The sequence below is a fragment of the Mugil cephalus genome, chromosome 12 (assembly GCF_022458985.1).
Source record: "Mugil cephalus isolate CIBA_MC_2020 chromosome 12, CIBA_Mcephalus_1.1, whole genome shotgun sequence".
NCBI lineage: Eukaryota > Metazoa > Chordata > Actinopteri > Mugiliformes > Mugilidae > Mugil > Mugil cephalus.
In genome coordinates, this window is record NC_061781.1 from 23,237,728 (window position 1) to 23,264,043 (window position 26,316).

At 40.9% G+C, this 26,316-nt stretch overlaps 3 protein-coding genes across 3 annotated transcripts in view; 1 reads left to right on the forward strand and 2 right to left on the reverse strand.

The window, feature by feature from the left end:
• Positions 1-7: 7 nt before the first annotated feature.
• On the forward strand, positions 8-3,491 carry il17d (interleukin 17d). The gene is made up of 2 exons (XM_047601301.1): positions 8-1,149; positions 2,175-3,491. Exons 1-2 carry the CDS (start codon positions 815-817, stop codon positions 2,494-2,496), a joined length of 657 nt encoding a protein of 218 aa, XP_047457257.1. The 5' UTR covers positions 8-814; the 3' UTR covers positions 2,497-3,491.
• On the reverse strand, positions 3,446-7,485 carry eef1akmt1 (EEF1A lysine methyltransferase 1). Its single transcript, XM_047601300.1, has 5 exons — positions 7,408-7,485; positions 5,860-6,011; positions 5,353-5,435; positions 4,314-4,603; positions 3,446-3,970 (listed from the first exon to the last, which is right to left on the reverse strand). The coding sequence occupies exons 2-5, from the start codon at positions 6,007-6,009 to the stop codon at positions 3,837-3,839; spliced, it is 657 nt and encodes a 218-aa protein (XP_047457256.1). The 5' UTR covers positions 6,010-6,011; positions 7,408-7,485; the 3' UTR covers positions 3,446-3,836.
• Positions 7,486-9,178: 1,693 nt separating this feature from the next.
• xpo4 (exportin 4) overlaps positions 9,179-26,316 on the reverse strand; it is a 63,731-nt gene continuing 46,593 nt past the window's right edge. Inside the window, exons 13-24 of the mRNA XM_047601331.1 lie at positions 25,793-25,970; positions 20,148-20,307; positions 19,882-20,051; positions 18,192-18,366; positions 15,893-16,099; positions 15,696-15,782; positions 14,405-14,585; positions 13,503-13,624; positions 13,271-13,401; positions 11,956-12,073; positions 11,786-11,878; positions 9,179-10,634 (exon numbers count right to left, since the gene is read on the reverse strand). Coding sequence (XP_047457287.1) covers positions 10,437-10,634; positions 11,786-11,878; positions 11,956-12,073; positions 13,271-13,401; positions 13,503-13,624; positions 14,405-14,585; positions 15,696-15,782; positions 15,893-16,099; positions 18,192-18,366; positions 19,882-20,051; positions 20,148-20,307; positions 25,793-25,970 — 1,820 coding nt within the window. The 3' untranslated portion in view covers positions 9,179-10,436. The remainder of the gene's footprint in view (positions 10,635-11,785; positions 11,879-11,955; positions 12,074-13,270; positions 13,402-13,502; positions 13,625-14,404; positions 14,586-15,695; positions 15,783-15,892; positions 16,100-18,191; positions 18,367-19,881; positions 20,052-20,147; positions 20,308-25,792; positions 25,971-26,316) is intronic.

The window sequence follows — 26,316 nt, forward strand, 5'->3', positions numbered from 1 at the left end:
AAAAAGTGTTAATTAGACGATAAAAAGTCAGTTAAAGCTGAGTTTCTCCGCACATAAATCCTAATGAAATGAGTTCTCGGCATGCAGTGAGCCAGGTGATAGTGGGATAGGCTCTTAAATGTCTGCTTTTAGCTGCTATATATATATTTTTTTGCTTGAACTGGACGTAGTTTCTCTGTGAAACCAGAGCTGGTCTCCGTTTATCTGAGGAGCAAAGTAGAGTCTGGTGTGGAGCCAGGATCCAGCAGCAGAGCGCGCACACACTTCATCTGTCTGGACTTCCCACTCGTGTCAAGAGCTCTGGCCAGTAGTTTTATGTCGACACTTTTTTTTTTTTTTTTTATCAGTGCCTCGGTTTGATTTAGACTCGGTGCATCTGAGTGTTTCCTGCGCGTAGAAACGCCTCCCGTCGGATTTTACGCACGCGTCGCATCAGAAAAACAAACGGAAAGCTTTCTGGTTGCCATTTTCCACGTCTCCAACGGAAAGCGGCAGGTGTAAAACGTCTATGTTGGTAGTAATTCTTAAATTGGAGGGTTTTCTTTTTTTTTAACTCCTGGCGATGCAGTGGACGCGTAGTGCCAAAATGTTTCCGCAGTTCCTCTGGCGGTGGCGCGCCTGTGCCTCGGATTCAGCGCCAGGATTGCGCACTCGTGTTCCTGTGCCTCTGCCTTCAGAGCGCGTCCAGCAGCTCAGTGGATTATAAAAGAGGAAAGAAATCTGCCTCGTTAACATCCCGTCACTTGTGTTCTGATAATCTACTTCAATAGAAAAGGCGGTGAATGTTGTAAAGTGTGTTTTTTTTTCACTGTGGATGCGCTATTTGGCGAAAACGCGAGTGATGCCGCATCGGTTCCACGTCCTGCTGCTGCTGCTGCTGCTGCTGCTGCTCCCGGACCGGACGGACGAGGCGAACCGGGTGCGTAAGAAAGCCAACAGGACCCGGTCGTGTCTGGACCTGCCGGAGGAGATCCTGGAGCAGATGTTCGGGCGGCTCTCGGTGGGAGTGATGAGCGCTTTCCATCACGCGCTGGAGCTGGAGCCGCAGGTCAATCTCAACCTGACCTGCCCGAGCACCGCGCGACCCCCGACCGACGGCAAGACCCGCCTCCCGATCAACCTGCTCAGCATCTCCCCCTGGGCCTACAGGTGAGAGCAGGTGGAACACGACTCTGTGAAATGAGAGGTTTATTTTATCCAATTTGTGTCATCTTGGCTGTTTTCTTTTTCTCTAAGTAATGACTCTTAAATTACTTTATCTGCGTTTGATTGCTTAAAAAACAACGTGTTGAATACTTTGCACCCAAAGTAATATTTTAAATCCCCAACATTCAACAGCCATATAATGATTACCACTGAAAACCCACAATTAATACATGTTATTAACAAATTATTCATTTTGAATAACGGTTAAAATTTTATGAAGTTAAATTTTACTTAAAAATATAAATGTTTGGTTCCTTTAAAACAAAGCAGCATCATCATAACGAGCAGTGATGTAACGCGTTACTTAATAACTAATCTGACCACTTTTTTTCCCAGTAACGAGTCTAACACGTTACTATTTCCCAAACCAGTAATCAGATTAAAGTTACTTATCCAAGTATTTTTTCCCATTTTTACAAGAAAAAAGCGACTAATAAAGTAACTTGTAATCTAACTTTGTTACTTTTAAAACCAAGTAAGTTATTTTTTTAAAGGAGTAATTAGTAATCAGACTACTTTTCACCTGTTGTAACCCTGACAATAAGGCTCGTTTTAATGAGCTGATTTAATTCCATATTAGAGAATTCAAGAGCACAAGAAAGAAACGATCTCAACTCACAACAGAAAAAAAAAACTTTTTTGGTTTTATGTATTTTTGACCAGATCGTTAAGTCTTGGTACAATATTTGTGGGATAAAATGCACGACCTACATATTTATTACATTTCTGTGTGTAGTTCCAGTTTGATTTGTTTAGTTTCTTCTCATTTTTCTCTGATTTGTAATAACAGAATTTCTGCATCAGTAACAAGAAGAAGTATTCATGTCAACCACCTAATTCACTTCTTCCCAGACCATCACATCTCTGTAAAATGATCCAACAGTATTTTTGCTTGTGCTTAAAAAAGAAAATAAACTATTATTTTCTGTAAAACACAAATTAACTTGTCGACTTCGTCCTCCTCTCAGGATCTCGTACGACCCGTCCAGGTATCCCCGTTACATCCCCGAGGCTTACTGCCTGTGTAAAGGCTGCCTCCTGGGCTCGTACGGCGAGGAAAGCGCCCGGTACCGCAGCACTCCGGTCTACGCTCCCTCCGTCATCCTGAGGCGAACGGGCTTCTGCTTGGGCGGCCGCCACTCCTACACCGAGATCTACGTGTCCGTCGCCGTGGGCTGCACCTGCGTCCCGCGGCTGGAGAAGGACCGGGACGGACTGAGAGGAAACCAGAGCCTGAAGAGGAGGGAGCCCAAGGCCCGGAGGCCCTTTAACGCAGCCAAGAAAACCTAAAAGACGCAGGACTGTGACGCTCCAGATAAGTCTTTATACACCTGGTCCACATTTTTAGAAATATATTTTAAGGCTCAAATTAAAAAGTCCAAGGCAGATTAAGTAGAAACCTCCTACCTACTATTTATAAACATTAAGCTATAACTTATCCCTTTACTAAAACATGTTGGATTCATGTTAATGTGTATTTAAAGAAAAATGTATATAAAAATGTCTGATCAACCAAAGATTTTGCGACCCTCCTGCAGTACCTCCACGGACCCTCTAGGGGTCGCGGACCCCCTGAAGAAGGAAGAAGTAGTTTTTACTTCCCTGTGTTTGAAACCATTTCATTATGAACCATCTTAATGTCGGCTTTTTATATCTTTTTTTGAGCTAGTGGAGCCTTGGACTTTTCTTTTGAGCTGTGATATTTAAGTCCCTTCACAAAGAGCAGCCTCGTTTATAAGCATAAAAAACACTTCCTGAGCACCTGGACCCGGTTTGTTCGTGTTTTTTAAGGGATTTTATCTGATACATAAACTCACGGAGCTGAACTTTACTGAAAACACGCTGAATAATTAGACGAAGAGACTGATTCAGGAGGACTGTTCATTGACTGTACATTGACTGATCATTGACTGTTCATTGACTGTTCATTGACTGATCAAGTTAAGTTGGGTTTGGTTCTGATTCCCTCTACAACAGACTGGATTTTGCTCACATTGTGATGGATGGACTGAAGAGAATAAGCCTTAAAATCTACATTAAACAAAACTCTGACGCACTTCTGAAGGTTTGTTTAAGCCAAAAGTACTTTACTTTTGTATTTAGCCATAGATTCTTATTCCTATTATTCTCCCTGTGCTGTATTTCTGCTACTGATAGAAATACACGTGTATTTTTCATTTGTGTGTTAAACCAAACTCTAGAAAATGAATCCAAACGACAGAATAAACAACTCCAGCTCTGTTCTCTGATGGATCGGTTCACATTAAAGGTCCCGTTTGGTTTTATTTCTTTGCTCAGCTGTAACCGTCCATCGGCTGCTTGTTACTGAAACGCAGGTTCATGCAAACATCTAACCACCTCCACCATCTTTAGGATTTAGGTCCAAGAAACTGGAGCCGTTCAGTTTCACGTGAGACAAAGAAAAGGATCCGATCTACAAATCTGAGAAGCTGGAACCATCATTACTGGACATTTATGCCCAAAGAAAAGACAATTATTCAATTATGAGAAGTTCCTGTGAACTGATTCATCAGCTCAGTGAAAACGGAAAAAAGTCTAACGTGTCCTTTCACTCCTGGACGACAGGTAAGAGTCTGTGTGACGTCCACAGTCGGACGTTTGTCCTCACTTCAGCCGGACAGAAGACGCGACGGGTAGTTGACAAAACAGCGGAACTCGTTGGACAAGTTCCTGTTGTGTTTCGGCAAAAAGCTGCACATTTTTAGATCCAGGAGCTCTTTGGCCAGATTCTCCATGATGGCTCCTGCAGAAGAAAAATAAAAACAGATGTTAACAGCTGCTCAGAAAACAGGAAGTAAGAACCTTTTTGTGTCGGTTGCTGCATTTATCGCCTACATTTCTAAAAATACTCAAATATCTAAAGCTAAAACATTTTTACGCTCTCATGAGGTGGTTTTTAAGATGAATGGAAACACATTTCCCCATCAGATACATATGATGAAAAGCATTATGGGAAATCACAGGACAAGACTTTACAAGTTGCAGCTCATTTGCAAAACACTTTTCAGTGGAAACACGTAGAAAGTCGTTTCAGAAACTCATGGAAACACAGCTACTGTTCGTCTGAAGCAACCTCCTGGTCTCACCTGTGCACAGCAGCACTTTGCCTTTGCTCAGGTACTTGATGGTCTTGGCCACTTTGCTCAGACACTCCTCAGAGAGGTAAGGGGGGTCGGCGAGCACCACGTCGAAGCTCTGAGGAGCCACGCTGGCGGGGAGCGACAGCGGCTCCCCGTAGTCGTAGAAGACGAAGTCGTCTCCGTAGGCGGCGAAGCGGCGGTCGTACTCCAACACGACGGCCGACACCCGGTCGGAGCCGTCCACCACGCCCTGCTTCAGCTTCTGGTACACGCTGGGCGCGCTCACACACGCTATCCTGACACATTCAGCACAAATACGCTCATTACAAAAAACAGAACTTTAACTCGTGTCATCGCTCCTGCAGCTCAAACTACAGTGACCTACACTCAGAGCTGCACCTGAATGCATCCAGGGGAAACACTGGAGAACTGAAGCTGGTGCACTAGATTCGTTTTGTAGTTTTTAGACCATATGTGAAGACAGCGCACTTCACAACACTTGTTTGTACTTAATCCTGTATTTGTTCACATTTTGGAAAAATAAACTTTAACTTTTAATAGTTGGAAACGTGAGATCCTGATCCCAGCTATGAAACTCTGGTGCAACAGACGGATGATGGAGAAGCTGCCTGAGGATCTTCCAACACCGTATCCATGGCAACGCAATACTTCCTGTTTCTGTAAAGGTTTACATCTGTTCACATGAAGAAGACGCATGTGGAGGCTCAAGCTCAGGAAATGATAAACTCCTTCCACTTTTCTCAGGTCTAATAATTAAATTAGTAAATGCCTCCATGGATCAGAACTAAATGAAAAAGAAATATTACGGTCGTGAATATTTTCGGACCTTAAAAAACTAAAATGTGTCTCATCACAACTCCTCCCGCACATTAAACGTCCGTCAGCCGAGACCAGAGCTGCTCCAGTGAAAACGTTTCCAGTCTGAATTTCATTTGTGTTTAGGAGAAGTTTCCTTCTTTAAACCCCGGCAGCATCAGACAGAGATAACGAGTGAGTGTAGTTTTAGTTTTAGTTTTAGTTTTACCTGCCTCCGTCTCCGGCTTCTCTCACCGCCTCCTCCGCTAACTGCGTCGCCGTCTCGTCACTGTACCAGAACTGGCTCATCCGCTGGTCGACATCAGGGATGAAGCAGAATGAGAAGTTTCATGTCTGAGATCAGTCTAAATATTATTATTTAGAAGAGTGAAAATCCAGAAATCACGGGCGGGTTTCAGTTCTAAATGTGTGGGTGGGGAGTTAAGTTTTTATTGTTTGTTATTAGGACCATCTGTGGGTGTTTTACTTCCCCAGTGAATGTTACTGTAACAACCAATCACTGGACAGAGATTTTATTGTTTCATCCAAGTGACCAAACGTCTTCAAGAAACCCGACCAGGGCCCCTCATAAAACCGGCTGGACACAATAACTAAAGACTTAATTCAGAATAAATCAAATGTAACTTTTGAACCGCCCAGAACCAGAACCAGACCTGGACCCAGACCAGCGAGTGTTTCTGGAGACGTGTGGTTGGAAGAATGTGGTTTTCCTCACCCAGTCCTCCTCCACGGCTCCCACGGCGAACTGGTCTGACGGGGTCTCGCTCTGATCTGGACCGGTTCTGGTCTCGTTGTAAAACTCCTGCAGGGCGGCCAGAGTGTGAGCCGACAGGGCGGGAACGTCATCGTCATCGCTGTCGATCATGGCTGGAGGAGGAGGAGGAGGAAGAGGAGGAGGAGACAGAGGAGCAGGAGGAGGAGGAGGAGGAGGAGGAGGAGGAGGAAGAGGAGGAGGAGGAGACAGAGGAGCAGGAGGAGGAGGATGAGGAAGAGGAGGAGGAGGAGGAGGAGGAGGAAGAGGAGGAGGAGGAGACAGAGGAGCAGGAGGAGGAGGATGAGGAAGAGGAGGAGGAGGAGGAGGAGGAGGAGGAGGAGGAGGAGGGGGCCTTTGATTAGCACGGCCCTAAACCCTGGAACAGTCTGACGGTCTTAGAAACTCTGAACCTTCGTATGAAATATTAAAACCCACCTTTTTAAAAGTGCTTTCGCTTGAAATGCGTTTTCATGTTTCTATCAGGCTTTTAATTATTATCCATGATTTTATTTCTAACAAATGTCCCGATTGTCTTTTCTGTTCAGCACTTTGTGTTGCATTTTATGCATAAATTGTGTTATATAAACTAAGTTTATTATTATTATTAGACCAAAAGTACCACTGCTGCTAGAAAAAAAAAAACAATATGTATTTTATAACTTTTTTGTATATTCTGAATTTTTTTTAGAATTTTAACTTTAGGTGAAATTTAGCATTTAAATCTTTGTAAATAATACCGTCCTTGCACTATTTCGTTTACACTTTTGCACCATAAAGGAGAAGCAATCTCGTTATACACTCTATAGTGACAATAAAGGCATTCTATTCTATTCTATTCTATTCTATTCTATTCTATTCTATTCTATTCTATTAAGGACACATGTGACAATAAATCCCTTCTCATTCACTGCAAAGCACATTACAATTTCTCTTTGTATGAAAATATATGCCAATATAAATGATATTTATATCATTTAGCCATTTTATATTGGAGTCCGTACTGCAGAGTTCAGACCAAACAGGGTGAAGCAGCATTTAGCTGTTATGCTGCACACAGATGCTACCAACAGAAGTGAAATCAGCTCCAAGTGTGAATGATTTTAAATCCAGGCTAAAACCATTTTCTCCTTTCAAGTGCGTATGGTTTTTAATTTACTTCATTTTGATTTGTAATCACTTTAAATACATTCTGCACTCTTGTTTTATACTCTACTGTCTAGCCTTTTCCACCCTCTGTCTTTTTATTGATACCGATTATAACCTTCTTTGTTTTTCTTCAGTGTTCGTTTGTTTTTAATTGTATGTCTTCACCTTTTCCAGTGTAAAGCACAGAGTTGCCCTGTGTATGCAATGTGCTCCATAAATAAACTTAATTTAACCCGTGTTTATTGAGCTACAGTAACAACACACGCTGAGCTTTAACCGAATCAGAGTAAATTAAAATAAATCACCGACCAAACATCCAGAGATTCATCAAAAGAGAAAAAGTCCAAACGTGTTTCTTCTTACCTGGTCAGAAACCTGGACCCAGGCTGCGGCTCTGTTTATGGACATGTGACAAGTCGCGGAATGATGACGCAATGAGGAAAGTATGGCTCCCACAGAGGATCAAAAAGCATAAGTTTGACTTTTTATGTTGTTTTCGCTTATTTATTGTATTTTTGTTTTAATTCGTTTAGTTTTGTAACTGCATTTTATACTGACAGTTTTTTTTGTATTGTTGTACATGTTCTGTATATATTGTCGATAATAAAAAAGGAATAAAAGGCACAAAAAAGAAATAAATAAGCAACTTGTTTTTGAGAAGATGTTTCGTCCGAATAACTTCTTCAGTTAAAGGACTGGAGGGAAATTTTACGTTGAAATAGGAAAATCTGTGGGTTAAAATCACCAGAAAATTGTTTAGAATTAATGGTGCAATTAATTTCCATTAATTTTTAGATACTTACTTGTAAGCTAACAGTGCAGCTCACTCCCATTAGCCTAATGACGGGAGACCCTTCTACATTTAGCTATATTTGAAGTTAAATCCCGGTACTTTCAATTATTTAGCTGTGATTAAATAATTTAGCTATGTTATGTAGGTATGTTTATGCTTCCACCAGTTGTACCTACTGTTGCACATGTTTAAAATAATAAAAACAATGTACCTGTGTATTCTTTGACTAGCATCATTGCGGTTGGCTAGGCTAGTTAGCTTGTGTCTTCTTGTTGGTTGCTAGCTGGTAGCTAACTGTTAGCCTAGCCTGCTGATTGGTTTTCAGTAGGAATGAGCTTCTAAAATGTGTTTTTGCCTCTTGGTACAAGGGATTGTACCATCTCATCTCTGTGTAATAATGAATATCAATAGCACTTAAAGAGTTTAAAAAGGAAAATCTGGAGGTTAAGACCAACAGAAATTTGTTTAGAATTAATGGTGCAATTCATTTCCATTAACTTCTAGATACTTGCATGTAAGCTAACAGTGCAGCTCACTCCCATTAGCCTAATGACGGGTGTCCCTTCTAAATTTAGTTATGTTTAAAGTTAAATCCCGGTACTTTCAATTATTTAGCTGTGTTTAAATAATTTAGATATGTTATGTAGGTATGTTTATGCTTCCACCAGTTGCACCTACTGTTGCACATGTTTAAAATAATAAAAACAATGTACCTGTGTATTATTTGACTAGCATCACTAGGCTAGGCTAGTTAGCTTGTGTCTTCTCGTTGGTTGCTAGCTGGTAGCTAACTGCTAGCCTAGCCTGCTGATTGGTTTTCAGTGGGAATGAGCTTCTAAAATGTGTTTTGTACCATCTCATCCTGTGTAATAATGAATATCAATAGCACTTAAAGAGTTTAATATAGAACATAAATAGTAGGGAGACGGTTTGTGGGTCCTTGACCTGAAAAACATTGAAGACACCTGATCTAACCGATTCATTTTTTCTGTTTGCTTGTGACAAACTACCTGTAAAACCTTGACTTCATCAGAAAGTTAAATCAGCTATAGTTTATTTCCCCCTGGTTTTAGTAAACTGTTAAAACTTTGCTTGTCAGTTAATTCATTTAAGTGTAATTAGGTGTAAAGACGTTAAATACAAACTTCATAAAATCATAGGTTTAAATATCATAAATATGTAATATCAGATGGTTTAAACTGGTTTAAAAGGTTCGGACTCTCTCCCAACACAGCTGGAAGACTAAGTATTGTGATAAAATATATACGTTTAATAACTTTATTTATCATTAAAGTAGATAAAAGACAGGCACAGCAGATGGAAATGAAAATGCAGAGGACGTAACGTTTTATACAATAACTTTATGTACACTTTTACACTTCATTAACAAAAAAAAAAAAAAGAAAAACAGCCATCTACAGGAAGGAAGGGGGGGTAGTGCTCTGAACGAGGAACGTGACGCTTCGACGAGTGGCTCTGCTCCTTTGTATTTGGTTTGTTATTGCTGTCCTTCAACTCAAACAGTCTCTGCCTCAGTCCAGTGTGTTGTTGAAGAGCGGCGCGGTAGAAAAATAACTACAGAAATCAACCTGCTAAACGCTTCCCAGGCCCCCAAAGGCGTCTTCACCTGAAAGGAGGCAACTACGATCCAGATAGGAAGAAGAAAAAAAAACAACAAAAACAAAAAAAACAATATCAAACCTCAAAAGTCAACACAGAGAAAGTTGCTCCCTCTTTAGCTGAATTCCGTCTCCTGTCATATAAAAACATTTTTTAAGTCATTTTTTGTTTCTTCCAACGAACATTTCTGGAACTTCTCTGCTTGAAAACATTATATATTTATATATATACATTTACACCCTTTTAGTGAAACACAATCTGATTTTGGTTTTTCCGTCATCCTGTCTCCCCCCTTCCCTCCCCCTTTCTCCCCCCGCAGCCTCAAAGATGCTGAATCTCCGTCGTGTGTGTTTGTTTGTCTGTTTGTGTGTTTGTTTGTTTGTTTGTTTGTGGCAGGCACGGGCGTCGTTTGTCGTCAGTGGAGCACACGCAACAAATCAGCAGAACAAAGGCACTCTGGGAAGAGTCGGGGTGACATTTATGGGGGTGTGTGTCTGTGTGTGTGTTGGTTGGTTGCCATGGTAATCTTAAAACTAAATGGCGCCTTTAAAAAAAACCTTCAAACTACATCCAAAACTAATGAGGCCTCCAGGCACACGAGGAGGAGGAAGGAGGAGGAGGAGGAGGAGGAGGAGGAAGGGGGAGAACGATGCCGTCAACGTCCTGCTCCGCCTCTCGTCGTCATGGCGACCAGTGCTCTGTGGCTTCAGTCTAACAGGGCACGTCTCCATGGTTACCACATCATCATCACCGCCATCATCATCATCATCATAATCAAATCTGTCAATCAGCGCTTTCGGGGGGTGAACGGGTTGAGGAGGGAAACACAAAAACCCGAGGAGGCGACAGAGGATTCAGGCGGAGAGTTAACTCCGAGGCTTCGTCCCTTCTACCCAGAGTTCTCAGGGAATGAGGCGGGAGGGGGAGATAGGGGAAAGGATGGGGGGGGCGTCTTTGAGGCCGAGTCTTTCTCCAGTGGTTATTTGACGCAGAGCAGGCCGCCCACGTTGGCCACGAACTCCTCCAGGCTCTTGAGGAAGGCCAGCTTCTGCTTGCGGTCCATGGTGGGCGGCGTGCTGGACGCCGTCAGCTTGTTGAAGGCGTCCGCCAGCCGCTGGTAGATGACGGCGTCTCGCTGAGAGGACAGCAGCGTCTCCACCAGCTCCGAGTACTCGGCCTGACGGAGGAGACGAGAGGAGAGAGGAGAGAGGATCAGATCAGGATGATGGAACAGTTCATCCTCCTGAGACGTGCAGAGGAAACTACTGGTCTGATCACTACCAGAGATTAACAACAATAATTAAAGGACGGCCTGAATTTATCAATTAATCAGAACTAAATCCAAAATAACCCTAAACAGGAGCCAAGGTGATTGAAATCATCGTCTCTCTTCATAAGTTTAATGGAAATATTAAAGGTTTTGATCCTAAACCAGTGACGATTATTGTTATTAAAGAACAATCTGAATCATTTTCTTGATTATTACATTTCTCTGGTTAATATATAACTGAAGGAGTTTTGAAGTCAGTGGGATATAACTTACATTCATTTTTATTAAAAGTAAATTCATTATGTTCATTATGATCATGTCTTTACATAATGGAATGGAAATAATCTTATTAATACAAAATGACCAGCTATCTTGTTATAGTTTGGGAAAAAGAGGACGTAGAGTTCACTTCTCTAACCACTAAACCACAGCTCTGCCAAATTTAATGCTTGTTTCAAAGTTTACTTACTATTAAAGACTCGTTAGTTTTTTTAAAAATATAATTATTGCATTTTATCAACATTTGTGTGGATTAAATTTTGCTTTTGTTTTAATGCATCTTTACCATGTTTCAGTATAAAGAAGAAAAATATATAAAGACAAACATCTTAGCTTCATGACCTAATCTCTAACCTAATACGTATAAATTAATAGAACAGATATAAATAATAAAAATAATAATAATAATAATAATAAAATCACTGTTTTAACACTAAACCACCACTAGAGGGCGTAACGTGTCTTTGTGTCGATGCCTCAGCTACAGATTTATTCATCACGGTGTCACTTTATGGAGAAGAAAAAAAAAAACAGCCTCATGTTTCTTGATTAAAGACGAGACTAATTCGTAATTAAAGCTGAGGGTGACGAATCTAAACAATCACATCCACTCGTCTAAACATTTCTGAGTCGACTCATCTCAACGTAAACCAACATTTAACCACTTTATAAACGAGGCCGCTCCTCCTCCTCCTCCTCCTCCTCCTCCTCCTCCGAGAAGAAAAAGTTTCACTTTTAAAGCTGCGAGTCAAATAAAAACCAGACAGCGTGAAGCTCACCTGGTGCAGACACACCAGCGTGTACAGAGCTTCTCCCGCTGCCACCGTCATGTCTGTGTTGTGTTTCTGCAGGACCAGCATGTCGAACACCAGCTGAGGACACAGAGGATGGAGTTAAGTGTGGATCTAAGGTTTCACCGTTCTGTAAATGTTGTCTGTGAGCGCGTTACCTTGAGGAAGTGCCGGGTGGCGATGAACAGAGGCGAGTCCTTCTCCTGGTTCTTGGCGCATTGTTCGGCCAGAGGAGACAGAGCCTCCAGACACAGCTGACTGATTTCTGAGCTCATCCTGAAAAACGCCGCGTTAAGGAGAAGAAACCACACAGAGAAGGTTCACACGGAGACTTTCATCTCATTCTGGTTCACATGGAAACAGTTGATCTACTTTTAATTGGAAAAAGCTGATTTACAGACGTGTGACATGTGCAGATCGATGAAAACATGACTGAACAAACATGAAAGTCTCTCGTCTAATCAGAAGTAGTTACTATTGTTTTTACACTTTTATTATTAAAGCTTTATTCTAAGATGCTCCTACTGATGTTTGCGACTTCCAAATACTTATTGTATTTTTTTATTCTTATATTTCTGCCTTGTTCATATTAATTTTTCTTATTTTATGGACAAAATACTGATGTGGTGCATTCAATGCTGCCTCACATGGTGCGATAATCTGAGTACAATCCTGAAGTGTGTTAATGTTTGAGATGCAGAGAGTAGAATATCTGTTAAATTTCTCCTTAAATGGTAAAATCATAAAGTATTTTAAAACCCCTGTAGTCTGAGCAAAGCTTTATGAATCTGTTATGTACGAAATATACATTTTTAAACTATGGGAAATACCAGAAAAGAAGCCAGATATTAAATAAATATCCTATAAATAAGATCTTTGCTAGAATAAAAACATTTTTGTACATTTTTTCAACTTTTTTTTTCTCTATTTGATCATCATTTTTTCTGTTTTACAGTTTGTAGCTTGAATTTCTGCAGGATTCTTCTCTTTAGTCAAATATTTGAATCCAGTGTCTTTTACTCTCACATGTCTTTTATACTCTCGTGATGGATTTTGCCTTCATGACAAAAACGTACACGCGGAAAAAACTGCCATAAAACCCTCATTTATTTCTACTTTTACTTTAACAACGTCAGATCTGCTCAAAACCATCAAAAATTCAACAATTTCAGGATTTTAACCCTTTTAAATTCCAGCCTGAAAATATGTTTTAAAAGTTATTTTTTGTTGTTTTGTTTTATACAAAAATCCCACACAAAAACTGAGTTATTTCCCATATAATAAACAGTAGATGGGACTTTGGTGGTAATTAGAGTCTTGGATATGTCAAATATTAGCAATAAATTTATTTGACTGCATTAGTATTTTTTAAACCTTGGACACATTTGTGGTCATTGACTTCCATTATAACCACATGTTTCAAACTGGCTCATTCCAGTATAAAATCGTTCTGTGACGCTGGTGAAAGGATACGAGGTCATTCCCAGCTCCAGGGAGAACATGAGGCTCTTGAACAGGTCTTCAGGCAGCTGAGGGATCTTCTCTGGAAAGATCTCGCAGATGAAGGTGATGAGCTTGTAGTACTGGTTACACAGAGACGGGAACTGGAAAACAAGGAGGACGGCATCAGCATCGACGTGTCTCTTTATTATTATCATTATTATTATTATTATTAGGATATAAAGGCAGGAGAGGCGTGTTCTACCTTGAGCAGGTCCTGAGACATGAGCGGAAGAACGATGTTGACGCCGTAAAGAACCACGTCGGCCGCTGACACCGTCCGACTGGAGGCCGGCGTCCCCTGGTCCTGGTTCCTGAACACGTCGTCTGCAACACAAGCAAAGACGCTGCATCGTCAGCTGATTCCTCCTCTGACAGATAATACGGCTGATTATTTACGGTATTTTTTTTCATGCATAATCACGTGTTCACAACATTTTCTACTGGTTGAGAGGAATTAATGCAGTAGATTGACTAAGGATGGACTATTTTACTGTGATGATGAGTAAATATTGTAGAATAATTAAAAACTAGTAGTAAAACAGGTTTTCATGGACCCGTGTTAGAACTGACTGATGATGTGGAAATTCAGGGACGTTTACAGCTCGGAGATAAAAAAAATAAATAAAATAAATTAAATGTTATCAAGATGAAATTAAGAAATAGGGACAATTACGGTTTAATTTATTCTGACATATTTATTCATATTTAAACATATTTAAACTTCTATGTCTGTAACGTCAATAGCAGCGCGACCAGCTACCGTAATAACTGTAGTCTGCGTGCAACACTTTTTCTCTCATTCATAAAAAGTTAAAAATGGGGACATTATTTGGCAGAAGTTTCCTCTTTCTGCTTCTTTATTTTTTGTACCTTTCCATCTTCACCAGCCTCACAGTGATGCAGTCGCACTATGTGTGTTTAGAAGCTCTACATCGAAAAAGGTCTGAAACAGTATCTCACAGCGCAACGTTCTGAATGTTGTGTAATCAAATACACCGGTGTGCCGGTACATTAAAAATCCATATCATCCATACCATATCAGGAAAAAAAACTGTGCACCGTCCAGTCCTGACAGATAACGACAGAAACATCCAGACAACTCACCGGTGTCGCTGAAGTCGATGAACTCCTTGGAGAGCAGGTTAGTGAGCAGCTCCATGATGAGCAGCAGGTCCTGGTACTGGTCCTCCTCGGCCGTGGCGTCGCTCCGCTTCCGGCTCTGGTTGTTTTTGGAGTAAACCTGCAGCAGCGTCAGACACGCTTCGTACAGCTTCATGGACTTGGTCTGGAGGAGGAGGAGGAGGAGGAGGAGGAGGAGGAGGAGGAGGAAGGAGGGAGGAGGGAGGAGGAAGGAGGAGGAGGAGGGAGGAGGAGGAGGAGGAGAGGAGGAGGAGGAAGGGAGGAGGAGGAAGGAGGAGAGGAGGAGGAGGAGGAGGAAGGAGGAGGAGGAGGAGGAGGAGGAGGAGGAGAGGAGGAGGAGGAGGAGAAGAGGAGGAGGAGGAGGAGGAGGAGGAGACCGAGGAGGAGGAAGGAGGAGGAGGAGGAGGAGGAAGGAGGAGGAGGAAGGAGGAGGAGACCGAGGAGGAGGAGGAGGAGGAGACCGAGGAGGAGGAAGGAGGAGGAGGGAAGAGGAGGAGGAGGAGGGAGGAGGAGGAGGGAGGAGGAGGAAGGAGGAGGAGGAAGGAGGAGAGGAGGAGGGGGAGGAGGAGGAGGAGGAGGAGAGGAGAGGAGGAGGGGAGGAGGAGGAGGAGGAGGAGGAGGGAGGAGGAGGAGGGAAGAGGAAGGAGGAGGAGGGAAGAGGGAGGAGGGAGGAGGGGAGGAGGAGGAGGAGGAGGAGGAGGAGGAGGAGGAGGAGGAGGAGGAGGAGAGGAAGGAGGAGGAGGAGGAGGGAGGAGGAGGGAGGAGGAGGAAGAGGAGGAAGGAGGAGGAGGAGGAGGAGACCGAGGAGGAGGAAGGAGGAGGAGGAGGAGGAGGAGGAGGAGGAAGGAGGAGACCGAGGAGGAGCAAGGAGGAGGAGGAGGGAGGAGGAGGGAAGAGGAAGGAGGAGGAGGGAAGAGGGAGGAGGGAGGAGGAGGGAGGAGGAGGAGGAAGGAGGAGGAGCGAGGAGGAAGGAGGAGGAGGGAGAGGAGGAGGAGGAGGAAGAGGGAGGAGGGAGGAGGAAGAGGAGGAGGAGGAGGAGGAGGAGGAGGAGGAGGAGGAGGAGGAGGAGGAGGAGGAGAAGGAGGAGGAGGGAGGAGGAGGAGGAGACTTTCCTTTATCACAGTAGGACTGGTTTCCCATAACATCACATATTTACATCTTATTCCAGGACCCAGGAGTCACACATACAGTTTATTTAGTTTTAATGATCTATTTTCCTATTGTAAATGTAGCAGTAGATTTAAATGCGTCTCACCTCTCCCAGGTAACAGATCTGCTTATGAGCCACTTCCACAAAAACCTCAATGATGAGGTTGATCGTCTCCGGCGTGTTGCTGTAAACCTGCATCCGAAGAAATAAAATAAAATAAATAAATCACTGATCAGACTCAACCACGTTCCCTCTGATTTAGATTTTTCCAGCTGAAAGGAAACGACCGAAGCGTCTCTCACCTCCATGAGGCCGATGCAGCTGGACAGGAAGTCCATGAGGAACGAGAAGAGCGAAGCCACGTTGTCGATCTGCGTCGCCTCCGCGATGCCGCACAGCGCCTCCAGCGTGGCCACGATCTCCTGCTTCACGGCCTCCTCCTGGCTGATCTGGGCAAAGTTCTCCTGGTTGATGAGGTTCAGGAAACGCTGCTGCAGAGGATGAAGCACCTGGACGGAGAGAAACAAGGTTAAAACCACAGAAAACTGACAGAGACACAATAAACACTCATTAGGTCAATGCTCTGATGATCATTATCTGTGTGGCTCAATTCTTTTTGTATATATGTCAATACTCGCACAGTGTTTATTCTATTTTTAATCTTATTATTTATCTTTTACACTCTTTACTCTTGTTATTTTTCTGCCCCATGTATGTTGTTGCAAACTGCAATTTCCCCATTGTTTTCTAATTCATAATTACGATTCTTAATTCTGATTCTTAATTCTGATTCTTAATTCCAATTCTTAATTCTGATTCTTAGTTTCGATTCTTAATTCTGATTCTTAATTCTGATTCTTGACTCAATTCTTAATTCTGATTCTTGATTCCGATTCTTAATTCTAACAGAAACAGTCCGGTCACTTTGCTCTGTGGTACAAGAGAAATAAAAACAACACTTAAATAGACATAAAAAACTAAAACGTATGTACGAAAAACAGAAAAACTGACTTTCAGAGTAAACTTATTCTGACAAACCCCATTTAAGGGAGTGTGTTACACTAAATATCAAAAACCCTGTTGTGTTTAATTCAGCCCAGTTCAACAGCATTTGTTGATTTATGAATGAATGAAGGGTTCTATGTAACTCATATGTAGTTTATTTATTTTCTTCTTGTCATCACTTTATCTACAACTTGTGTCTCTGTTCTTGTACAGAGGTTATTGTGTCGTCTCTTGTCTCTGTCCTATTTAATTTCTCCCCAGTTGGGATCAATAAAGTTTAATCTTATCTTAAAAGTCTTCTTCAAACATTTTGAGGTGAAACAACGAGATGAGAGCTGAGATTGTGATCTCTCTCTTTTTTTAATAAAAAATACACTACAGGTCAAAAGTTTTAGACCAGCATCAGATTCCTCTGGTACCGTTGGTCAGAGTTTCATCCTACATCAAGATAATGACCCAGAACTTTAGTCTGAGCTCTATCAGAACTACCTCAGGATAAAAACATGGAGTGGACCATGGCCCAGTCTCTAGACTTTAACCCCATGGAGCTGGTTTGTGATGAACTGGACAGAAGAGTGAAAGTAAAGCTCCCTGCAACTTCTTCTTCAACAATAAAACTGGGAAGAAAGTTGAAAAGAGTCCAAAGTTTAGAATATATTTTGTGTTATATATTGATTCCATGATTTATATTTTTAACTTTAGTTGTTTATTTGGTCTGTGCTTTAATTTCAGAGTAAAATGAGACATTAAACTGCTACATTTCAATAAAAAAAGAAAGAAATATTGTTGTAAAACTTTTAAGCGGCCGTATACTTTAATAGGAGCCTTTTATATGCACATTAACTGAGTCTTTAATTGTATGTGTATTGTCTTTGATAAGAACTTCGTAAGGTTAATATTCTAAAATCAACAACAACTAAAAAACAACTACTTATTTGGAATCTAATTAACTAATTTAATGATATGAATATTTTTTCTTACACACTTAAACTCCTCTAAGAGTGTGCGGATACAGTTGTAAAGAAGATACGCAGACATGCCACTGAAATGACACCGTATCATAAAACCCGCCGGGACATTTTCACACTGCTGCTTCTATCATTAGAGACAAATCTAACCCACTCGACCAAAAAGGATGAAAGTGATTTGTCTGTAACTAAAGAGCAGCGATGTAGAGATGAAACAAAGAAGGAGTGTTTGATCAGTTGTCGAGTCCCTCGTTCTTCTTCCTCCTCCAACAGAGCAGCTGTATGAAACCGACAGCTGCCGTCTCGCTCATGCAAACCCCCCCCCACACACAACCCCCCCAACATAATTACCCTGGAGCCATCGTGGCTTTGCACCCACATTTACTACTGTCAGCCTATTAAGACAAAGACCTCCAGGATCACTACAAGGATCATGTTATACACACGGGAGAAGGACTCAACGGCGAATATTATCGACTACATCCATCAGCCCTAATCCTCGTATCAGGCTGGAGTCTCTAAAGCTCCGGAGCTCAGGGGAAAGTGGAGATTAGACGGAACCTGTCCTTCACTTTATTACCTGATGAGGACCAGGTGGAGCGACTTTTAAGTCTTGGCAGCACGTTACCTCGGCCCAGTATTGCTGCTTGGTGTCGGCGTCCATGTGCGCGAAGCCTCCCAGGACCAGAGCCTTCATCAGGGACCTCTGCACGGAGCTGGACAGCAGGTGGAGGGGAGGACTGCGGCTGGCGAACTGCTTCGCCAGGTTCCACCAGCTCTCGCACTGCACCACGATGTTGGCCCTGACGGGACAGAGAGAAGCTGTGGTGATGAGGCTGAGACTTAATGTGAACATCATCAGTCCTGCACCCCAACGGGAAACACAACACTGCATTCAAGTGGGTTAGGGTGTGGTCACCATATCAGATTTTCAGTTCACGGTATTAATGATAATATCACAATATCCAACAACAACAAAAAAAAGTAAATAAAAGCAAAATCCAGGAAATACATCTTTAACTTTATGTAATTTTCTCTCTGTTTGAAATATGTTCAATATTATTACTCCTCAAGGTTCAACACTCTCACCATTCACTATTTTTACTGTGTACAACTCTGTGCAATATCAATATCTTGACTATATGCATGTACATTGTTTATTGTATTCTATTTCATCTTATTATTTATCTTTTAAACAGTCCACTCTTTACCTTTCTTATTTTTCTACCCCTATGTGTGCTGTTGCAAACTGCAATTTCCCCATTGTGGGACAAATAAAGGTTTATATTCAAAATAACAGTAGAACACAGTGTTCAAGTGGCACAACTGAACCCAGAGAGTCGTGGTACATTAATAAATTAAGTTAAATACATTTATATGTAGCATCCATGTGCAAAATAAACACTATTACAAATTAATTTTGAAAAGTGAATGACATTAGTTACTATACTGCTTCACATTCATGTTCAAAAAAATGACTGAACATCTATCTGGCTTCTTTAAATGAGAAAAATAATTGAAATATTTGACAACACACGTGGATCATTACTAGGCCTTGGACATATGTCTTCAAATACAAAGGCATTTAGAGCAATAAACAAAGTAAAACGGGACAAAACTTGTCCCCATTAATCATACAGACTTCAATCATACAACACACGCTGCAGTGGAATCGACCTCGGTAAAAAGATAATCATTTTATTTTAATTTTAAAGTTATTTTAACTTATTTTTAATTTTCGTTTGTCTGTGTTCCACTTTCTAACACGCTCCATCTGCATCCTCTCACTCGCTGCTCGTCTTCTTCACCTCACACGATTTGAGCTGGCAGGGGCTCAACAGCGCCCCCCCCCTACCAACAGTGTATCACAATGTTATTCTCTGGTGAGGAGTGGAACTGCACCAATAAATAGTATTTAATGAGACCAAGCGAAGACATGGGCTAAATATAATACACAATATTATTATATTTTTAACACGATATTGAGATTTAATTTTTTAAAACCACAATTATCGTCAATACCAGTATACTGCAACAGCCTTATTCCAAATCAAGTCTATTTTTTTTAATGTACATTTAAGAAAAAAGCAAAGTACTATTGTTTGCATTAAGATAAAGCTGGGTTAAAGCTTTTTTGAAGATTTCAAATAGCAAAAAAAAATATAGCAAAAATAACAACACAATTTCAGATAGCTCAAAGTGACATTGTCTAACAAATATTCTCCATTAATAATGATAAAAGAGTGACAAACCCAGAGAATGTAAGTAACACGTGAGCAGCTGGGACCAGTAACTTATATAAAAACAGCTGTGCTCACCTCTCCCTCTTCTCTACCAGCGTCACCAGCAGATCCACGGTGTCGTTGGCCAACTCCGGCTCCGAGCTCCACACCGACAGGTTGTTGATCACCTTCTCCAGGAGATATCCCACGATCCACTGGGCGCCCTCGGTGTCGGCGCCAAACGCCGTGCTCAGGGGGATGCTGATCTGAGGAGGTGCGACAAAGGGAAGATGAATATCTGTCGGGAAGGATTTTTATGAGAAGAGCAGGAGAGAAAGAAGAAGAAGAAGAAGTAATTGTACCTGCTCATAGAGCTTCTCGTCCACCAGCAGATACGTCTTCGCCCATCGTCTGAGGAACCACACGATGTCTTTACCCATCTGAGGGCTCAGCAGCTCTGTCAGACTCGCTCTGGTCGCTCTGGACTCGACCTCCGACGTCCTCAACACGGCCGACAGCAACCTGTAACCAAAGAAACAACAAGTTAATAATAAACGAAAGAAACTAGGGAGCAAGAAGAGGAGAAATAAATGGCACTGGAAGAGGATCAGAGGGAGGGTTTTACTTCACTGTTAAATGGTTTTGGTTTCAAAGTCGTACATAAGAGTCAATGAAAAAAAATTCAAATTAGAGGGTCTGTAAAATACTTTATGCACGTTTAGGAGGCAAATCAGACACTTGAAAAGTGTTAACTTTCTTGTTTCATAATTAAATATTCTGATAAGCTACAGACACATGTTAAATGCCCCCACATATTAATCGCTATCAGGTCTGTCTGTTCTGATTAAGATGATTAAATTAACCCTTTATAGTGCATGGAACCATATTTGGTAACTTCATCACATTTTAAATTGTGTCCCTGTTCCTCTCAGTGAGGTTTGTTGTCATGTGGTTTTCATTCAGTCAGTCGGAGAAGATCAAGGAAACATCCTCAGGTCTAATGAGGGATGGGTATTGTACTTTTGAAACGGTGCTTAAAGAATGAAAATATACAAACTTTGTCCAAAAACGGTGCCTTTTTATTTTTAAGGCATTTTATGATGTGGAAGTTGAACAGAATATTAATTTAATTGATATAAATAAAGACTAAGAAATAAATGAATTATAAAATAAAATTCACTACGACCTGTCATATTTATCATAATAAAAACAGCAGTGCATCAAAACCAGCAGCAATACAGAGACATAACAAAAAAACATAATTTTAAAAAAGTTTCAAAAACAACCAAGCAACTTTAAACTTTCAGCAGTTTTTCTGCAAATACATGATCATGTTAGCCTTTTATGGCTAACGTGGGACTGGGGCTCTCCTCTACGGGGATGATGAAATAACTTTCAAAGACGCTATATTTCTCAGCTAAAAGGAAAGTTGGTCAGATGTTTAATCTAATTCCAGGTGTTACCTCCCTTGTTGCAGGTTGACCAGTCTGCATCTTTTGAGATAAAGTCCAGACAAACTTTTGATAAAAATTTTGGCTTAGACATTTTGAAGGTTCACTAACATCCATGCAGGTGAAAAACTGTCGTGATGTCACAGTAATAGAGCTAAGGGGGCTACGCTAATTAAAAACTCAGTGGCACCGAAATAAAGCACCCAAACCCGTGTTGATCTACGGTCTGGTTACTACCATTAGCATCAGCACGAGAATCGATACACATCCCTAGGTCTAATGTGGTCTACAAGGTGAACACACAAGGTCTGCATGAACTCTGAGTAGAACTGATTTAATAGGAACCATGAAGAAGAAGAAGGGACCTAATGTTGTCTAACATGAATGTTGACAAGTGCCTGAATCAGCTCTTATGTTCTAATGCTCTAAACCAGGGGTCTTCAGTGTTTTTCAGGCCAAGGAAAACCGATGGAGATTAAGTAGGGCCCGCTACCTACTATATATATACATGTTATATTATATAATATTTGCATCCAATATTAAGCTATTAAAATAATACAAAGGTCCAAATATTCATTTTTGTTATTTCAAACATGTGCAAGAGTAAGTTAAATTCATTGATCTTGAACATTTTCATAAAAACGTCTTCTGACGTCTTACGACAACACTCCAGGGTTGAAATGTAGTATTTTGGTGAGTAGTGCCCCATAAAGGGTTATGAGTGTAACCACTCACGTTGCATCTATTGCTACTAAGTGAAATGAACCCCAACACCTGCAACAAAATGTTGAAACCTTAATTGATATTCATCATCTCACTTCCTGTGTGAGACAAAGTCAAGTCTGCTCGACACATAGCAGGACAGGGAAAGACAGACGGCTTAAAGCAGCTTATGTGTCCCCGTCCGCGTCAGCCGAGGACACAACACAGTTTCACATTGTCTGCAGAAAACAAAACCATGCTGACATTTAGGGGGTCGGGGTCGGCCGCTCGGCTATTAGGAAACCTGATGCCGCCGGCCGTCGCTCTCTGCAGTTCCCTCCAACACACACACGCTCCTCTACATAATGAACAATCCAGAAAACACAGGAGCACAATGACCTTCAGCAGACAATAACCCGCGAGGCTGCCTATTGTCGTCACATGCACACACACGCACGCACACATGCGGACAACTGCCTTCAAACTGATGAGCATCCAGTGTGACAGCCAAACGCTTCGGGCAGCACAAGGTTTCTAACAGCTCGGGATGCTTGGCTGCACAACTAAATGCACTTAAAAAAATAAATCTCATCGCCGGAACAACAACTGCACACACGCTTTATGTGCTCGAGTCCATTTAATTGTGTATTTTTAGCCACGTCATTTTTCTACCAAGAGACAGAGAGAAACCGAGGACAAGAATCACAGAGCACGGCTCCGTCCTGAGGTCACGGACTTTTGGGAGGATGTTCGGCTAATTTAGCTAATTATTGTGAGAATTCAGTACGACAATTCCTGCACGCTACTGTATTTAAGAGGAATGACGGGAAATGTGTTAAAAGAGGTGAAATATTTACTGAAAATCTCGTCAGTAGCTTGTAAGAAAGGAAGCTGGAGAAAGTGATACAAGCCAGACCCACTAACGCAAAATGAATGGCCGAAAACTGTGAATGAAATATGTGTTATGGAGCAACTGACTCACAAGATGAGGAGCCAAGAGGAACAATGTTGATACGAAACAAACTGTACAGACGTAGCTTGTATTTAGTATTTAGTTTCTTTGTTCTGTTTTTGGTGATATTAATATGTGGCAAAAGAGAAAAAAAGCAATAAAAAGAATCAAGAAGCAAAGCAATTTAAATAAGGCGCCACAAAAATGAACTTCTCTTACAGAAATCATTGGTTTTAAATGTAGAAAATCATGCATTTCTCTTACACAGACCTGTGCATGAGGGTAATAATGATTATTTATATTAGTTGACGAAGTCATTATCAAATTTTAGACTGTAAAATGTGAGAAAATAGAACTGAATATGTGGCCACTGTGACCCAACTCAGTTTAGTCCATAATAGAGGGAACGTATGACGTCACAGCCAGCGGACGTCTCCATGGTAACGGCCTCTGAGTGGCAAAAAGTGTCGGCTGATCATGGAGATTAGCCGCATTAGTTTGAGTCATAGGATTTAATAGGATCCAAATTGCAAAATTAAATTAAAAAAAGAGCTGTTGTGTGATTGACTGAACCGACAGATTTGAAAAGCAGTCAGAGATCAATTTTATATTTTTACAGATATCTGCCAAAGAAAAGAGAAGTAAATAGATCGTTGCATTAGAAGAAACAACTGGAATCCAGACACAGAAACCTGGTGCTGTGGTTCATATTTAGTGTCAGGTAATATTAATTTATGAAGTCAGACCTTAAGTTACTTCTTAAGTGACGTTCTGGAGGGCTGTCAGATAAGTTTGTGGATGAATAACAATAAAACAATAAACTGAATATTTGTGATCACTCCTCATCATCCTTTTAACGCTACAGTATTATATGGCTAACGTTACTTCTCAGTAAAGCTCTTAGCTTTATCATGATGAAATGACCTAAAACTAACTGAAACTGAGACTAATCCACTTTTCCACATCCATACTAGTTCCTATGGATCATTTTCGAGTCCTATTGTTCTTAATTTGATCTGATAATCCACATTTTTCTGTATTTACTGACACATTTCACCATGTTTTTATCCACGGTGGAAGTGATGTCAGTGCGTACCCTCTATAAATCAATCCACCATTAATTTAATGCTTCATTATTGTTTAATCACTATTTATAAAATAATTGCAACTACAATTACTCTGTTTCACTGCGTCTCCACACCCTCAAGAAATGACTCTAGCCCGTTAAATAAAAGGCGTTTTACTTTTTCAGTGTCTAGACCTGGATTTTTTATGTTTTTCTACATGATTTTTCCATTTTCCTTCAAAAAAATAAATAAAATAAAAATAAGTGATTTAAATATATCTCTGGGTTTGGAAAAAAAATAAATAAATAAAAAAGACGAGGTATATTCACCATTTTTGTATATATTATACACATAAAACACATAAAATGAGACTGTGATCAGAAATGTTTGATTGAACCAGTTCAAGAAGGATGTGCACATCTAGACTTCCAGACCAGAGTTGATTTCTCATAGTAGCAACAGTTTTATGAAGCTTCGTTTCACCACGTGTCTACATGTGTCTGAAACCACAACCCCAGAAAGTGCTGCTGTGTTTTACTGGCTCCTCATTGAGAAGAACTAAACCACCTCCAGCTTTGTGGGACGGTAACAATGACAAAGCTTGGAAGTCCGGCCAACTCTGGACACTGACAAAATCTATTCTGGGACGAGTTTTACTGCCGCTTGGCTGGGAAAGAGATACCAATGGTCCTAACAAAGGACTGCTGGACACAAAGAAGTGTCCTCTGTTCCATTACAACAATACATCTGAGTGCAGAGAGGTGGCTTCAAGACTCACTGGTAATAAGAAATATACTCAACGAGGATTGGACTCTAACCTTAACCGTGATTTATGAATTAGTTTGGAGACTCAAGCATCCAAGTTATGAGTGAGATAAAGTCCTCGAGGACTGTTGTCTTGGTTCATGCAGAAGAAGATAAAAAACACAGTAAAACCTGAAACAGAAAGAAGCACCGCAGCAAATTTTTGGTTTTGGTAAAATAAAAAGATGCTTGTTTATGCCTTTTGCAGCCAAGGAGTTAAACCAGGTTAACTTTATCAATTAAAGGTCCCATATTATACATTTTTTCAATGGTTTCACAAAGTTGTCAGAGGTCAAACATCATTGTTTTCAAAGTATTTCCACAAATTCAGCCTCAGTCCTGGTTTTCGCTGGCGTTATTGTATTTAAGTTCCACAAAGTGTAAATGGAACAAATAACTTGAGTTAACTTATGGGTTTTTACTAGAACTATTTACAGTGATGAAATCTACAAGACCAAATAAGGCAGAAATTTATAGAAATATTCAAAAGTTTTAATTGTAGAAGAAAATACACTATCAATTAGAGTTTGACACGATGGTGTTTCGTTCTGTGTTGGTTTCACCAGGCTATTGTTTTTAGCTGCTGTTAGCAGGACATGGGCTTGTAGTTTTCATATAACACATAAAAAACTTCAATTACACCGTTAACAGCATTTCAACTTTGGGGGACGTTCCAGTTGAAAATTCCAACTTGAAACTCGGAAATTCCAACTTTTGAGTACAAATGAAACGCACCATTACCAAGCACTTATGTTTAAGATGGATTTATGATAATGGCTGGACTATGGGGACAAATATTACTGTTAGAAAACCTTTACAAAGTGAAATTTGCATAATATTGGACCTTTAAGTTTGAAATTGACAGGTTGGAAAAAAATAATTTAACCTACTGTCTGGCGCCTAAATATCATTTTGATGATGCATATGCTGCAGATCTTTGATATAACAATCTAATCACAAAGACAAAATAACAGCATTTTTCTGTACATCTTACAGACGTCTGGTCAAACATGATATAAAGCAAACGGTACCTGATGACGGAGTCTGTGCGGTTGCAGCCCGGTATGGAAGACGCCTTCTCCCCCGGAGATCCGAGGATCTGCAGCGTCGTGTTTATGTCGACTTCTGTCGAGTGTTTGATGGAGAACTCCATCACCTCCGAGGGGATCAACGGGGTTTCACCCTGAGAATCGTCTGCTAGTAGATACCCTGGAGAGTTCACAGACAAATCACACGTTACAATAAATATAACAGTTTTATATGTTCTCAAACCTTTTTACAAAATGAGTTACAGTAAAGAGGAAACAAACAAATTTTCTGCTTCTATTATATATATATGCTTTGTCTTCTATTAGGAGCCGAACCTGAGTACGGTATTCGGAAAGACACAAGTCACGTGTTTTTTGTATAAATGCTTATTTTGAACAAATTGTTTTGCCTTTCCTCATGTGACCTCAGTGAATATTTGTGCGTCTGCCCAGATTGAGTGACGTTCAGGAGTCAGGGTGAAAAGTGGCTTAACTCCATCGCTATTTTGGTTGAATAGATTTTTTTA